The following is a 17419-nucleotide window of genomic DNA, read 5'->3' on the forward strand; positions in this document are numbered from 1 at the left end:
GTTAATACTGGTTTGTTCGAGTCTCTTGAGGGAAACTCCAAACTGCTATACATAGAACAGATGAGTTAAAGTTGTAATCCAGAACGTGTCTGAATAAATATAGAAGCAAATTCTGATAAGGACTGTGATCTGAAAAGCAAAAATGATCTAGAGAATTGTATCAGACAAAGTATATCCCAGAAGTCCCATAACTTTAGACTCTTATCCACACTGCAAACTCAATAAAGAATTGACTAAGGGGGGAAAACCCTCTTTTTCACTATTCCAAATGCATCAGGAATTCATGGACTTAATAATGTCACTATTTTTTAAAAGGTTCTTAATGGGACATAATGTTTAGGTTATTAAAAAAAACCCTCAGTGTATAAGATTGATTTCTAAAAACATTTCAAAGTTCCTATATGTAATGTCTAGAGCAGGACAGATCATATCAAAATATAATGAGAAAAGTGGAGTGGGGGTGCCTGGGAGTCAACAGGAGCAGCAAAGGCCTCAGAGTGCCCACCTTCTTTCCGAGGCACTCATACAAAAGCGTAGCCTCATTTGTTTAACTAATTAGTAGTTTATTCATAATAAAACATACTTGAAGAGGAATGGGTAGTCTCAAACCAATGGAGAGAAGAAGCTATTGGAGGTGTGATAAAACATGCCACCCTGGTCCTCCTCCTCGGAACACAGGCACATACTTGGCTTCCAAGGGACTTCTTCAGAATAGAAGAACTTCATCCAGGTTTGAGAGTTCAGAAGTTTGGCAGCCCTTTGTGCTCAGCATTACTTGAAAGTATCCCAAATCCATGGGTGTCCAACTTACACACCTCAGACTCTAGTACTTGAATACTGTCCCCATACTGCCCTCCAGAACAGCTTTGTTACCTACCAGCACTCTGTTTAATTTTCTTCCAAACAAGACTAAAATTGTCTCCTTAAAGATCCTATATATTGGGCCGATGCTCCACATGCTAGAAACCATGCAGATCAAGTTCATTGAGACCAGTCTAGCTCAAATACAGGGAGAGTTAGAATGCCCACTATCAACCCCCCCCCACATTTCTTTCCTGTTTTAAAATCAATCCATCTAATAGGCATATTTGGCTTTCTCTAACCCACCCAATAATCGTAAGGCAGCATCCCTTCAGAATGTGAGCTGCTACGCTGAGCATGTTTTTCTAGAAACTGTCTGAATGTGACTCTAGTGGTATACTTCTAGTACCACAACTGAGAATCACACTATCTAGTTTAGGTGGAATATCTCATTGCCTAGTAACACTGAATGCAGAGAAAGATCAAGGTCCTTTCTTGTAATACTTTTTAACCCCAGAGCTATTTCAGGGTTTTGATATTTCAAGGTCTTTAAGGACCCCAATTCAGTTGATATCTGGATATGAAAATTCCTCATAAATGGTAATAATTATTCTACCACTTCATCCTGGAAATAAACACACCAAACTATTCAGAAAAATAGGGCTGAGGGTCAAAACAGTCTTCTAAAAACAGTCTTCTCAGCTAATGCTAAGCCTAAACCTTACCATCCTCCCAACTACACCTTCTTGCTGCCTTTTACACTGACATCCTCCTCTGCTTGGGCCCCAGTTGCTTGTACAGTGATTCTGCAATGTATCATACCTACTGTGTTTTCCTCACCTGCCAGTTTAACGATGTTGTTAAAGGAAACATGAACCAGTTCTAGTGCCGATTTTTCTTGGAAAACTCAGGGGGATGGTCCTACTGATTGCTATTTTATCTTACAGTAGGATATCAAATTCCTCCTAGAGACTACCTTTAATGCCTTTCCTGTTCTTAGCCTCTAAGCTGCAACACTGTAGTAGATATTGCATAATGCTCTGTGGTCTGGATCTGCTAGCTATCTGAACCCCTGGAGAAGCCTCACCTTAGCTTCTCTCCAAGGGAGGCACATAAAGCAAAACTAGGATGTAACAGGAGAGTGGGGAGTGGAGTTTGAGGCTGGGAGTAGGATTTCAAGTTCCAAAAGTTCTGCCTTCCCCACATGTTACTTCAGGTTTAAATTTGATGCAATAGCACACATCCTCATAAATGACAAGGACAGACACATGCTTTCTAGCTCACAATTTAGTCAGAGTTAACATATATTGTCCTACATAAGGAGTTTGCCAAAAGGCTCTCGGGTATGTGATGAAGGATCCTATTTATTTTCAATGGGATCCAATCTGTAATAAATGTGGAGAGAAAATAGCAAACCCAAGGCAGCCTAAAGTGAAATTGGGAACAAGAAAATGCACACATTTGGTAGCAAAGGAAGTCTAAAGGGCAAACTTCATTTCTGTACTGAGCAGTCACTGAAGACAATACAAGAAAAGCAGTCTGTATTCAGTAGCCAATCTAGTACTTTCTGCAGATAGTCTCACAACGGTTACAACTAAAATTTCTACCTCTATTTTCTCACTAAGAACTGTAGGAATCTCAGTTTTGAGAAGATTAGAATCTCCTTGGAAAAATACAATGTGCTCTTTAGTGCCACTGACAAATGGGCTTTAGGCTCGAATACCCAGTCTTCCACTAATCAGAGTATCCTGTGACCCAGCTACCTTCTCCCCACACTCAAGTTTGACCACTGCTGGCCTATAAGAGAGGTTGAGCTCCACAACAGAAGACTGAAGAACAGATGGAGGGCTGGCATGCCTTCATCCCTAACAGGAAACACACATACACTGAGGGTGATCTACTGGGCTTTTCATGATAAAACAGGGATAATTCAGCAAAGTTAAAACCCCAATGGAAGTGAAGAACCTTGACTACTCTCCTCTTAGTGAGTTCTCAGGCCACATTTAATGGCACCTTGTTTATCTTTCTTCTAGGCTGGACAGCAGACTACCATTTTGTTGGTTTCTGAAAAACATCTGTAATGTTCCATACTAGACTGTCCATATTGGTAACTTAATAAATAATTAGTATATTAAAATAAATATTAATAAAAGATGATTTGTGCATGAATGAAGAATTATTAGTATTAAACCACTCACTATCATTAGGGGACTTTCTAGACTTCACTGCTCTTGTGAGAAGGACCCAAAACTTAGGGTTCATTGAGGGGCACACACAAACTAGCTTCTGCAAATTTACGGTTATTTCTACTGACCAAAGCATGAACTCTTCCGCTCCCTGTCCCTGACCCAAATCACCACTTAGAAACAAAATTCTGTCACTGTCCTTGTCTATTTCATTTGACCCTGCCCACTACATCTAACACTTTGGATACTGTCTTTGCATTTGTTCAGCACAGCTCATCCCTGTTTTAGGGAAAGTGGCCCTGGTGGACGTGTTGAGATTTATGCTGAATGATGCCTGGAAACTCACAGATGGCAGCATTGATACAAGTTCCATACAGCTTACCTGGCCCACTGCCCAGGAAGTGTGTGGTCCCAGGGAGGTAGACTGGAGATTACATCTAAGAGGCTAATGACCTTGGGAGTAACACCACCCAAGAAGTCAGAGCCAATACAGGGTGCTTAGAAACTGCCATTGATTTGGCAGTTCTGTGAGGTAACTCCCACTGTGAGGGCTATTGCCAGAAAAACTGAAAATAGATGTTGAAGCAACAAACTTGCTTCAATATATCCATAGCTACACAATAGTCCAAAAAAAGGGAAACAACACAAATGTTTATCTCAAGTAAATGCATTAGGCAATGTGTTTAGAGTCAAACAAAGGAATATTCACAAGTCATATGGAAGAATAACGCAGAGATGCAGGCCATGGCATGAATAAGCCTTGGAAACTTTATTCTACATACAAAACAAAACAAAACACACCAGACACAGGCCATATATTGCATAAATCCATTTAAATGAAATACCCAGAATAAACATCCACTGAAATAGAAAGTAGATTTTGAGTTTTCAGGGGCTGAGGAGAATGGGGTAAGAGGTGTCTGGTAGACACACACATCCTTGCAGTGTAGTGAGAATGTTCTGGAAGTAAGCAGTAGTAATGGGTGCATAACACTTGAATATAAGGAATGCCACTAAACTGAGCACTCTAAAATGGGCAAGGTGGCAGGCTCTACGTACTGTGTTTACTCTGCATCATCTTAACTGAACTTTTTAATTGAATGTGAGGGTCACAAAATATTGGCAACAGTGAAAGATTTGGTAATAGAAAATCACCAAAACTTAATTCAAACTAAAACACACGATGACTCCAAAGTGTTTCTGGCAGTGGTCACCAATGTCTCATTATGCAACTTCACTGCAGCCTTGGTTCTGAAAAGACAACACTTAACTTGGCACAGCACATGGCCACACCACACCACACAATGAGCACATCACCTGAAGCCCCTCAGCTCAGATGTGAGAGTACTGTATGCTATGAATTAGTGTTTTTATGGTACACACAAAATTTTCTTATAGAAATAGAATGATTTACTTATAAAAGATAAAAAGTTTGGAATAGTTTCCTACTACCTTTTTTTTTTTTAGCAAGTTGCTGTATCTTTGTAATATTGTGTTAGAATATTTGATTAAAATATTCCCGTTTGAATTGCATAAAAATATTAAGTAAATTTGGCTAGGGATTAGGACAGAATTTCCAACAACGTCTGAGTTGGCCCTGAACAAAACTTCTGCCTTTCTGTACTATATGGTAATGCAAAGTGGATTCTCATGATTGATTATTACAAATTCAAAATATCAAAGGTTTAAGACACTCTACATCCTTCAAGTTTCAAATATTCAGCCAAGATGAAATTATGACAGAAAAAATAAATATCTATTTCATCAGTATGCAAATTTACTTCCTTCTTTAATAAATGGTAAAATTATACGTGTACCAAGGAATTGTTTTAATATAAATTTCTTTATGATTTATTATCAGTAAATATTGATTTGTATACTTATTTCACATACCTGTATACCTGGGGTCATGAAAAATTTCTTGACAAGAAGGGGTTGAGAGGAAAGTTTAAGCAGCCCCACGCTAGCATAGAGAACACAGCAGCCAGATCTCTGCTAAGGCTGGTCCTCGCCTGCCTCCCCCACCCACCTCTTCCAGCAGTCACAATGCTTGTGCCTCAAGCAGAAAGGATAAACCTAATGAGCACAAATGTCAGCACAATATAAATTACGGCAAGGGGGGAAAAGCAACAACTTGATGCATGGCTGAGGATCTGAAAGAGGAATGTCCACCATTGTTTGTGATTATGGATCACATCACAATCTAATAGCAATTTTTATTTAATCAATAATTTCCATGCTGGACAGACAGCCCTGTTACAGAGAATCGACAAACAGGTACTGATAGCGACAAGCCTCGTTATTAATCTTTCCTCTGCTGGCTTATCAGCCAAACTACTGTAAAAGGCACCACCAAGATGGATATTAGAAACCACCTTTTTCCCACCCCCACCTTCCTTTCTTTCTTCCTCTCTTAGGCCATTCTGTGTAACGTAGACTCCACATTTATTTGCGTAACCTGGGGCTTGAGTGGCATAAAAAGGCAGTTCACATAAGCAATTTCACAATCTGTAGGACCTAGCCCATTGCTTAGGGTTAGCCATTATAGGCTAATAAATCATACTTTCTCTTTGAGTTGTCAATCGCCAACAAAACCTTTGTACAAGCACCAGCATCTGTAATTCCGTAAAGGCTTTTCATCTTGAAATAAGATGCTCTGTGCTGATAACAAGAATAATCCCCTCCTGATCAAGAAAAATAAAATCAAATCTGCATTTTACCAATTAAAGCTGCTGCCAGAAGCCAAATGGCTCAGCACTGAGACTCCACTGAAGTTTATCTCTGCTAAACACAAGGAGGAGAACCATTAGGCTGTGTTTCCTTTGTGGCTGGACTGCTTTATCTTGCTGTGGAAGTTGTACTGAGCAAGGTGTGAGAACATTCAACACCTCTAGGAAGAGCCACCAGGAAGACCTGTTTCTCATGAGCCAGGAACACTTCCCTGTCCGTTAAGTAGTGCTCTCTAGAAAAGAGGATCATCACATTGTGTCAACCAAAAACTAAGATGGGGTAGCCAGAGATGGTGAATGTCCTTAAGAGACATCAACAGAAGCCTGTGTGGTAACATAAGACATTCTCAGAACTCAAGGTTACATAAGCTCAGACTAGGAAATAAGGCATACCAAGAAGAGAAACAATGAAAAATGAAATATATCCATAAACCCCTATTGGCACAAAAATGTGACTATCCCTACAGTAGGCAGCTGCTCAAGTTCTATCAACAATCATTCGCTCTTCCAACTCTTAATAAACCAACTTAAAAAATCCAAGAATCTCGAGACCCTTAGGTAATTAGCAGGAGTCAAAGATAAGAACTCAGTCCAACTGCAAAAACAACTTTGACATGATTCTTTTCCAAGAGTCAAGCAGCGAATAACCATATTCACTGCTTACAACTGTGAAATACCTCAAAACTGTCTCCCAAGTTTTTATAAAGAATTTAAAATAATCTGCATTGTGGGCCTCACTTCTGACTCTGTCCTATGACAACCCTGCCCTCTTGAATGCTGAGGGACACACAGCTACCAGGGCTCTGCAGAGCTAAGCTCAACTGAAGACTCCCTCAAAATCTCTGAAATGAAAGAGACTCTCCTCATTACTCCATCCGGAACAGAAGACAAGGCCCGCAGTCCCATCCCCTTGTTCCTTGGTCCCCCGCTCTACTCTTCATGAAGACTGATGCTTGCTACTCTGTCCAAAACGTGTAAGATGAACCACTCTGATCTTATTTCAAAACTGAGGAAATGTCAAAGAGCTCAGACTATTAGTGCATTAGGTTTATTTATAGATAAAAATTCTACTACACTGTTAATTCCCTCCTGCTCTCTTAAGACAGAATACTAAACACCTTACTGTATCTATCAATCTTTCCCTGTTTGAGTCTACTTGTTTGTTCAAGACAACGTTTACACCCAATCCCCATTAAGACATGCCATTTCTGAAGACTCAGCACCTTTACCTTGTTTTACATTCATCATGATTGTATGTGAGTAATACTTCAAAACAACCTGCCCCAAGGCTCCTTACCCGAAAATATAGACACCAAGATGAGTGTGTCAGGTCTGGCTCTCTAGCATGCCCTCAGTCCCAGCATTACAAGTCTGATACTCATGTAGCTTTTCCTACTAGGGACTATGTCTACAGTTTGCATAATGGACACCAGGTAGTGGATCAGCAGCCTACGCAGAAAGCATGTGCTACCAAATCAATGGACTACTTACTATTTCTGTTTAATGAAACAAAAGTCAGAAGTTTCCTTTGTCTTGTCATTCACTTTACTTGAGTTTATTAACTCAATTTCCAATAGATTCAGTTTTCCTTGTCGAAATAAAACCTACTACCCATGGTACTTGAATTATGCTACTTTATCCTAACCTCCCAAACAAACTCAAACTTAAAAACCAATAAAATAGGTTAAATACAATCACCACTTCACAGATGAGAAATGGAAACTGAAGCTGTAGGTAATGGGATAAACCTGTTTGGGGCAGCTTTAGGAACAATATCTCCACCACACTATCTGGGGTTCTCAGAACTTATCTCTGGTGACTGGGCAAGGAGGGTGGAATAGGCTGGCTTATGCTTAAGGCCTTGGCCTATACATAGTCTTTTGAGGATAAGGTTCTTATACATTTTCCTGCTGACATTAATTGTTGTAGAAAAAAATAATTCATCCATGGCAGCATTTGGCTAACCTCAGAAAAACATAAATGTCCCTGAATCTTCAAAGTCTTTACATTAGGAACAGCTTCCTGCTCCTGGAACTGGTTTATGTCAAAGCAGGCACATGATCTCCAACCCCACTTACTATGATTTCAGAGGCTGGAGTCTGAGCCACTTCCTTGGGTCTGCATAAAAAATGCTGGCAATACCCCCCCCACCCCCCACCCCCACCCCCGCCACCGCAGAGAAGAGAGGCTTGGCTGGCAGTGGATCTTGCTGAGAACTACTGAGTGACCAACCTCAGCAAGGATAATTTCCAAGAAGCTCTGCCATTATCTACATAGGAACCCTTACTTGCCCACACACAGATTTGAATTTTCAAAAAAAGCCAGGCCATCCTTACTTTTGAAACAGAGCATTACAAAGTAGGAGGGGCCGGGCGGTGATGGCTCACGCCTTTAATCCCAGCACTCAGGAGGCAGAGGCAGGCGAATCTCTGTGAGTTCGAGGCCAGCCTGGTCTACAAAGTGAGTTCCAGGAAAGGCGCAAAACTACAGAGAAACCCTGTCTCGAAAAAACAAAAAAAACAAAAAAAACAAAAAAAAACAAAAAAAAAAAAAAAAAAAGTAGGAGGAACTTTTTTTTAATCACCACTGGAAGTGGAACAGTTTGGGGGACAAATAGAGGCCATTTTGCCTTCCAGGGTACAGCTGATTATATGTGTAGACAATTCGGGTTATCCCAGTGAGGGATGAGGTGCTACAGGCACTCAATGGGAAGAATGCTTTTCAACATCTTATAGCATGTAAGGCAGTGTCTACAACAGAGAATGATCTACTCCAGAGCTGAAGATGAGGCACTCTGGTTTAGTGGTATCCTACAGAGAGTCTTCAAAAGCATTCCAGGACACGGAACATACAAAGAGCCTCTAAAGATCAGCATCACACAAGCAAGAGGGAAGGGGGGCCCAGAGGCCTCTCATGGTCCCTGAGGAGGCTTGGGGGTCTGGGCACCAACTTCTAGATATTGATTTCATGCTGATATCCCTATAGGGATACTACCTAAGAGCAATCTAAAGCAGCCTGCATGGGTATAAGTACCTCTAAGTAGCCTTATATTTTTCTCTTTTGTAAGAAGAATCACCAACATTATATTGAGGATGATTTTTACAAGAAGGGAAGCTAAAAGTTTTATGTTCCCTTATCTACTTCGGCCAATGAGTTGACCATTCCTTAAGAGTCTAAGTGCTCAATTTCAACTGTTCCTATGCCAGTGCGGGGACTGGGTAGTAAGTATATGTCACTCTCTAGCCCATACAGCATTTGACTGGCTCCAGTCAAACCTACTTTCCAATCTAGCAACAACCAACATAAAGTAAGTCTTAGAACTGACACAGAATCCCCAAAGACCAACAGTATCAGCACACCATTTTCCTCCCCAACCCTATCTTCAAAAAACAAACACAAGTTGGAATTGCCTCATTTAGACCTGATGTCTGTTTCTCACTAGGCCCACTGTATGTGATCTTTGCTTGGCCTTGGATATCGGGGCAGTATTTATTTTCACGACTCTTTCACAGTTTGATAAGTGAGAAAATAATGTCTGAAAGGGTCAAATGGTGCCTGGGAGGGCATCCCGAGAGTCAGGGCAGGGATGAGGCTGCCACTCAGAATCTAGCTGGGCCTGAGGGGTGCTTTAGCAGTGAGCCACAAAGCCCTTGTCCCTTGACCTTTCAGACCAATCTCTTGGATATATTTTCATGGAAATGCTTTCTGCAGGTGAAATTTAGTCAGCAACTTCACAAAGAATATGACCCTTAAGGCAAAATCATTACATAGTGACTTTGAAGTTTGTAGGTTTTTAGTCTGTATTTCACGTGCCATGTTTCCAAATAATTAGAGCAAGAAAATTCACTAGCAACTCCATGTAGAAGGAAATTAGATCAAAATCTTTACTAGATCAAAATCTTTACTTGTTCATTTTAGAGTTTTTTGTATACATGAAACTAATCTCTGACTCATGTCTGAGACTATTCTCACATCTTAAACCCAATTTTCTCTTAGGTAAGGATGTACAATGCAACTCTAGAACAGTGATAAAAATTAGGCAGAAAGCATAAAATGCAAATTTAGGATTACGGTATTAATATGAAAACAATATATACACATCAAACCTTTCCTGTGTTTTTACAGATACAATTCTTCCCAAGTTAGATGACCTTTCTTACATCCAATCCTCTGATATTAAAATGAAAGCCCTTGCCGGGCGGTGGTGGCGTACGCCTTTAATCCCAGCACTCGGGAGGCAGAGGCAGGCGGATCTCTGTGAGTTCGAGGCCAGCCTGGTCTACAGCGCGAGATCCAGGAAAGGCGCAAAGCTACACAGAGAAACCCTGTCTTGAAAAACCAAAAAAAAAAAAAAAAAAAAAAAGAAAGCCCTTGATTTTTATGCTGCAAATGTACAGAATGTTTCTAACTGGCAGCAAAAGTGATTATTATAAGGGAACTTCACCATGCTTTTGAAAATCAAAATTTGCAGCATATGAAAGCATTTATAATCCAGGTAGGTGGTTAATCACTCAACAAAAAGAAAAAAATTGACACCATGCTTAAAAGATCCAAACGGAGGATTACATTTATTTAAATGCCACCCAGTTGAAATTGGATGTCATCATAAATACATCTCACAATCTCTGATGTTCAGTCTTAAGACACCATCACCATTTGTAGTTGTCAAGGAACCTTTCTCCTAGGTTACACTGTTTAGGATTACATTGAAGAATAAAACTGCTAAGAAGTACTTTTACTCTCTGCAGACTGTTGGAAGAGATCTTGTAAAGTATCAATTACTAAACAGGACTAGAGAGTTGAGTTGTTCAAACTGAGGGCGATGAGTGGCGTCACATAACAGGTGGACAAGAGGTACAGTGATTACATTGTTTTTCTTCATTCAGATTTCAACAAGGGTGTTTTCAAGCATAGGTGGCCATGTGGCAACACCACCCTGAAATATACAATTTTCACATTTATTCCCTTTTTTTCTTTAGAAATAGCCTCACAGTGCATTGGTGGAGACTGTCATTTGCCACTGAAATGGGCAGGTTTCAGAGACCATGAGATGACCTTGAACTTTCTGCTATGAGAATTTCAAATGTCTCCACCACCAAAGTAAAAAAAAAAACAACTTACTTCTAGAACAAAATTCAAAGAAAGAAGCAGAGCTCAGTAAAGTCTGGAAGCCAGGCTGAGCCTCTTCCCCCAACACAAGCTACATGAAGTAAGCAAGGAACAGCAAAGGCAAGTGCAAACACTGAGGACTGGCACGGCCCACTTCAGAAACACACGTACACTTAAAATGTGGCTTCTTTGTAATGTAATGCACAACAGCCGAGTCTGGCTAATTCAAAACCGAAGAGAAATGTGGGCTTAACTTACCCTGAAACATTAGAATATGTGCCCTTTACAAGTCATGGCTTCGATCTTGACAAATCAATGAGAAATTCAATAAGTCAAAAGTACTTGTAATTAACTTTTTACTACATATTCTTCTTGTGCTTTTGTTGCTTTCTATTTTAATTGACACCAAGAAAGGGACATAGTATTACAAAAACCTGATGAACAAAAATACAAGTCTATTTTCCTAGATTCTGGTAATAAAAGTAAATGTATCGCAAATTTAATACTAGCTGGAAAGCAACCAGGCCCAGCTCTAATCATTTTGCTGAGAAGCGAAATTAATTACACATCGCTGTGATAACAGATCCCACAGCAGCACAGCTAGAATAACATCCATTTGGGAGAGGAAGGGGGTTTGAAATAAAAGGGCAGAAGAGAAGAAGGCAATATTCTGTTCAGACAGCAAGAGACGAGGCAATTTGGTCCCTAGAACATGGAGTGCACTGCACGGGAAGTGAGACTACCGGCTGGCCAAGTCAGCCAGTTCCTAATTCTCTTCTTCAACTTGGCGATTTGCTAATGTGAAACACATGTCTCTCTTTTGCACCAAGTTCAAATAGCTCTGGAATTCCAACCTTGCAGCTCAGCGACTGAAGCAGAACAAGGGGAGAAGTTGTCAGGATTTAAGGGCTTTCAGCAAAGCCCTTCAATTGCAGCCAGCACCCTATTCCACGGCAGGATATCAATTATAGATAGTGACTTGCTTTAGCAGGCAGTCGGGACTGTCAGACACTAGATAGACAACCATGAAGAATCATGAATCTTTCTATTAACTGTAAGAGGGGGGAAAGAATGGGTCATGGCTATAAATAAGGCAGAGCAACAGAATGGTTTAACACCTTGCCGCTTGGTTGTATGTGGCACGAAAATCCAACTAATCAGAAAATGTCTGCTCTCCAAGAAAACTGGCAAGATCCAAAATGGTTAATGCCCCCCTCTGTCCCTAAAAAACAGGCTTTGCAACTGGTGTATATTCCATCTGTCACCAAAGTAATTAGGTAGACTTGAGGTACCTGTTACTTTAATCAATAAAATATAAAGCCCCTATTCTGCACTGGGCCACCACTAATGCTTCCAGCAGCACCCAGAGCAGGAACGTATACATGTGTAAGGGCAATGAAAAGGCAATGGAAATGAGGAATTTCGGCACTTTAAATGGGATATAAGTGACCTGAACAGGAGGTTTGTGTTTTAAGTTGTAACTTTAAATTCATGTGACTCAGTTTGTTTACTCTTGTAATTTAGCTTTGACTAAAATTATTATCATAAAGGTAACACACTGGAATCTGACTAAATCCTGACACCAATCTCGTCTATCTGATTTAGAATTTTAAAGCTCTATTGTGTGTGTGTGTGTGTGTGTGTGTGTGTGTGTGTGTGTGTGTGTGAGATAGGTTCTATATAGCCATAAATACTATGGCCATTCAAGCTGCAGCTTCAGTAGCCTTCTCTTAAAACTATTCCGACCCATGAGGCCATCAGGGGAATCTTGGCATCAAGATTACATAAAATAACTACAATAGTCACTGCCTTTTACAACATAAAAAGGGAAACACCCAGGCCCAAGCCAGCCTTACATGAGGGAGGCAGTGAAAAGGTTAAAGCGCTGCCATACCCCCTCATCCACCCTGGGAATGCTCCCGGCATAGGCTACTCTTTGAGAATAATTCCTCACGGAAAAAAAAAAAAAAAAACCTAACTTCTCCCCTCTTAGTGTAACGAGGCCTTTGTGCTTTCCACTAAAGAAGTCAGCACGAAAGAGTCATTAAGACAGACTTAGTTTAAAATTAATACTTGAATAAAATTAAAGAGGAAAAAAATGACATGTGTGGAAAAATTTGAAAATATACCTTAATTAAAAACATTCGACTTACTTTTTTGGCTGTACTTGAGAAATCTCTAATTCTACTTATATAGAATTACAAATACAAAGTGATATAATTTAAAAAGAAAAGGGGAGAGGAGGTCCTGACGGTGACATGTGAAATCTAACATTCTGTATATCATGTTTCTCATAATCTGCAGTGCTGAACTTAACTCTACTAGGTAACTGTGCAGGAAACATGACACAGAATGATCTAGGCTGCAAAAACAACAACTGAAAAGCTCATACAACATAGAAAGCACAGAGATTCTGTAATTTTAAAGTTTAGTCAAAACAGACGAAGGCTACAATAAGCACAGGTCATCTACAAGGCAAAGATGCTGTAAAACAACAGATGAGCATTAGTGTCTCTTTCATGCATGTGCTCAAGAGAAAGGAGCGAGCACTCCAGGGGTGCATGGTCAGACTTTGTATCACAGCATGAGCACAAGAAACTGTCCTATTTGCTAAAACCATCCTTAGTGCCTTAACGGGATATAGAGAAATCATCTGAGCTTTCATATTCCAGACACTCAGGTGTTTTTGGTCCCATTTCTCAAGAAGGCTCTACTGGCCTTGGAGACGATGCCAAGCATGAAGCCTTGGCAAAGGAGCTGGGAGCATACCAGGTTATCTGAAACAGCACTAGAAAGTGAGTCAAAGACATCTGGCCTTGCTTTGGCAAGAAAAGGAAAGGTACCCCAATGTGACTACTGTGGAGTTTTCAACATTAGACACAATTCTTTTCCATGCAATTTTAACCCACAATGTTGCCTTTGGATCAAAAATAAAGCACCAATTGCTACATGCAATAATAGGAGGCTCTTTAAACTTTGAAGTCTGCAAAAGGAAAAAAAGGAACCATCTGTTTCTGTAATTTTTTATATTGTTACTGGGTCTTGGAAGAGGAATCAAACTTAGTTAAAAGGTTAATAATAATTCATGTCCAGCTTACTATTACTCAATAACCATCAAAGCCTCTAACTCAAAATAGTGTTTTCTGGCTTACAGGATCAGAGTCATTACACTCTCTATTGAAGACTTTATTGAATTTTACACTAAGCTTTAGCTGACTGAACAGGTCAAGCACCATGGCTCAGAGTTTTCTTTATTCTCAGAAAAATCATAAAGCCCTCTCCAGTTTTCAGTGCTGCCAGCTACGAAACTTGACTCCGTGCAGGGTCAGAGAAGCCGACCTCATACAAAGGTCACCGAGTTGGGGAGCCGCGTCCAACACCAGTCACTTACATGCACAAGCTGATCCTGGGTGTCGAACTCTCTGGTGCAGCCTTCCCAGTGGCAGTTTGTCTCGTAGATGACTTCAGGCTCCTGCTTGCTTTCATCTTTGTCCCCTTCCTCCTTGACTAGGGTTGTTCCTTCAGGCTGTTCCTGTTGTGGGGGAAGGCAAGAAGCAGAGAGGGAAAATGAGGGATGGTAGGAAGGGAGACCCAAGAAAGCAGACACCGGATTTAGATCTGTTTCCCTGTCAACTCAACTTTTCAGGAAAATAAAAGGAAGCGAGGTCTGCTAGCTGGGTCTTGTGGAAGGAAGAAGTCGAGCATTCCTATGTATCCTGAATATACCTTCTGAGATTGTTTTAACTTATGGTGTAAGACAGTAGCCCAATTATAACAAAGACAAAAAGCTGAAAACCAGGCCCTGCTCCTGGAATATAAACCAAACTGGTATTTTAAGAAACAAAACAAAAAAAAAAAAAATAAAAAAATAAATTTTGAGGCAAAAAACAAACAACAGAACCCATAAAAGTAGCAAGTATTTACCCTCCCCCAAACCAGACCAATTTTGTTTGTTTTCACTCCCTTCAATATGTTTGTTTATTGTTATATCTTATAACGCAGAGAGATGGCTTTCGAATACTTTTAGTATTTTCCCTAACAGGAGACACACTTGTGGACTTTTCTTTCGGGGATCATGCCTTCTGGGTTTAGCCTCTGGTCTTCAGGGAGATGCCGGTCTGCCTCACGGTTGAGGCCAGGGAAAGACATTGCCTGATGCTCTGGACACAGACTTTTCTAGTCCTCTATGAAAGCTTCAGAGTAAATGCAATTCAAAGAATCTCCAGAATTCTAGGCGATATCTAGATGTATAGATTTGAGTCTTGATCTAGGGCTCTATGATAAACTGTTTAAGTACACATCACAGTGTAATCAGCAAGGCTGTTCGTTGTCTAGAAAATCATAAGAAGGATGGTTTCAGAATGCCCTATCACAACTTTACTCCACCCTCTAAGTTCTCACTGAGGAAGTCTGGGCCTCACTTCAGTAAGGCTTGGGTTGAAGCAGACTGATGATGGCAAGATTCAGATTCTATGGACCTGTAGACTCTCATTTAGTTCTGATTTGGGGAAAACAGCACTGATTAAGCTCCTCATGTCTGGCTCAAGAGCATATGACATGGCAGTTTGGATATAGCCTATATATTCTTCAGTGGAACCAGACCGACGTGATCAGCAATAACAGTCCAGAATCTATCTGGCTGTGCTTCAGTCTCTCTTGGTTCTCTGAGCCCCGTGAGAAGCAGCAAAATAAGAAAAGTGGAGAACTTGATCAACGAAGGAGACATCATAAGCTCTGCCTCAGCTTAAACATGCAGTCAGAAGCTCAGTAATTTTGGCCCAAGGTCAGGGATGAGAAGCCTAGTCATCCCTATGGTCAGTAACGGATGAAGTCTGACCAGAGACTCTATGAACTGAGATGAGTTCAACTTCTAAGCTGTCTCACCTATCAAGAACATGTACCTCACACAACTTCCTTCCTTGTTGGTATTTATTTTTGAACTAGAGACATTAATTCCATCAATCCCTAACTACCTCATTTTCAAACACATGGCCAATGTCAAGAATACAGTAGGTAAGAAAATGTTGAGTATGAGTCTGGAGGAGGGGGAACTGACCCAAAGTCACTATGAGAGTAGTAATAGCTGGTTTTTAAGCCTAGGCGTCTTACCTGCTGTCCCCGTGACCCTGGGCTGGGGAGGTCTTCATCGGGTTTGATCTTGGACCGCTTATTATGCATAGGATCGCCGGTGCTGCTCACTGCAGACTCACTGGTGGGCTTGTTCTGCAGGCCATATTTGCAGGGGCAAGGGAAAAATTAGGTTTGATTAATAACTACAGCCTAAGTGAAAATGTTACTAAAAACAAACAAGCTTATTTGATAATAGGGCAATGATTCTGATAATGCCTGTCACCCATAGGAGAGTCCAGATGATGGGACCAAAGCTAGATAATGCCTTTGTGGAACATTCTTCACTTTTGACTCACGAGTATCAACTGCTTGTGGCTTTTAAAAGCTCAAAGAACAGAGCAAGAGAGCCCTAGACTTTAACAAGCTAGAATTATTTCCAAAAAGTTGGGGTGGGAGATCAATACAAATTATTAGTAAAGTTCTTCAATTATAGCTTCTAGATTCTTCTTTTAATCATACCAGGCTGGCAAAAGAATAAAGAGACTGGAGGTTTATGTTTACTCTAGAGTATCATGCAGTGCTCAGTAGTAGCCTGGTTATAGTGGAGGGAATGGACAGTGGCTGAGAGTTCACACACATGGACTACCAACAGAAGATGTAGTTTATAGACTGTTGGAGTAGAGCCTTATCAGGAAGCCTACTTTTAAATCGTAAGCAAATGGCTCTAATGTAAGATGTCCTGGTTCCCATTCATCGACACGGAATACTCCTTTGGAAAAAGAAGACAAGATATCCAAGTGAAGCCTGGACAATGATGAACTCTATGGAACTAACAGCCAGTGTGATGACAAGGCTTCTGTTGACCAAGATGAAACAAAGCTGTGTCTCTCACCTGTGAGGACTCAGAAGGGCCAGAGCTGACCTGGACAGGGTTCAGAACCGTCGGGATTCCAGGGATAGGTCTCTGTGTTGGAAACGTTGGAGCAGGGTGGATGAGTGGAGGGCTGTGTCCAAATGCTGAGCCTAAGCTTTGCTGTCGGCTTAGGATCTGCTGATGCATATGGAGAGACACAGGGGCAGAGGGGTAGGTGAAGCTCAGGGCAGGGCTGTGCAGGAAGATAAGAAGGAAAAGTATCACTTACGCTGACATCAGAAACTATTACAAACTAAGAATATTTATAGCTTTAACTGAAGCCACCCAAATCACACCAGGTCTGTCTCTTGCGATGAGAGGTTATAAACAATTACTGCCAAGTGTCTTGACCACGTCCAAGAAAAAGCAGAACTCTAGGAGCAGACATGTATGCACATCTTCCCCACATCACATCCCCTGATGGAAGATTCTAGAAAGTGGAAATAAGGGGCATTGGCTCAATAATAACTATTTATTGCAATAACAAACTTTATATAAAAAAGAGAATGGGTGACTATATGCTTTATAGTACTTTTATGTGCTCTGGGTTCCGCTTGTTCCTGTGCATGGAGCAATTCCTTTAATCTTAGCTCACACCGATCGCTTTCATA

The 17419-nt window shown here is 40.7% G+C and overlaps 1 protein-coding gene across 5 annotated transcripts in view; it reads right to left on the reverse strand.

The window, feature by feature from the left end:
• Nucleotides 1-17419, reverse strand: part of Gli3 (GLI family zinc finger 3) — a 273000-nt gene that overhangs the window by 57206 nt on the left and 198375 nt on the right. For all 5 annotated transcript variants that reach the window (XM_052728011.1, XM_052728012.1, XM_052728013.1 and 2 more), the window contains 3 exons: nucleotides 16788-17001; nucleotides 15935-16048; nucleotides 14217-14357 (listed from right to left, as the gene is read on the reverse strand). In XM_052728011.1, coding sequence (XP_052583971.1) covers nucleotides 14217-14357; nucleotides 15935-16048; nucleotides 16788-17001 — 469 coding nt within the window. The remainder of the gene's footprint in view (nucleotides 1-14216; nucleotides 14358-15934; nucleotides 16049-16787; nucleotides 17002-17419) is intronic.

Source organism: Peromyscus californicus, unplaced genomic scaffold (genome assembly GCF_007827085.1).
Source record: "Peromyscus californicus insignis strain IS unplaced genomic scaffold, ASM782708v3 Scaffold_8__1_contigs__length_139910024, whole genome shotgun sequence".
NCBI lineage: Eukaryota > Metazoa > Chordata > Mammalia > Rodentia > Cricetidae > Peromyscus > Peromyscus californicus.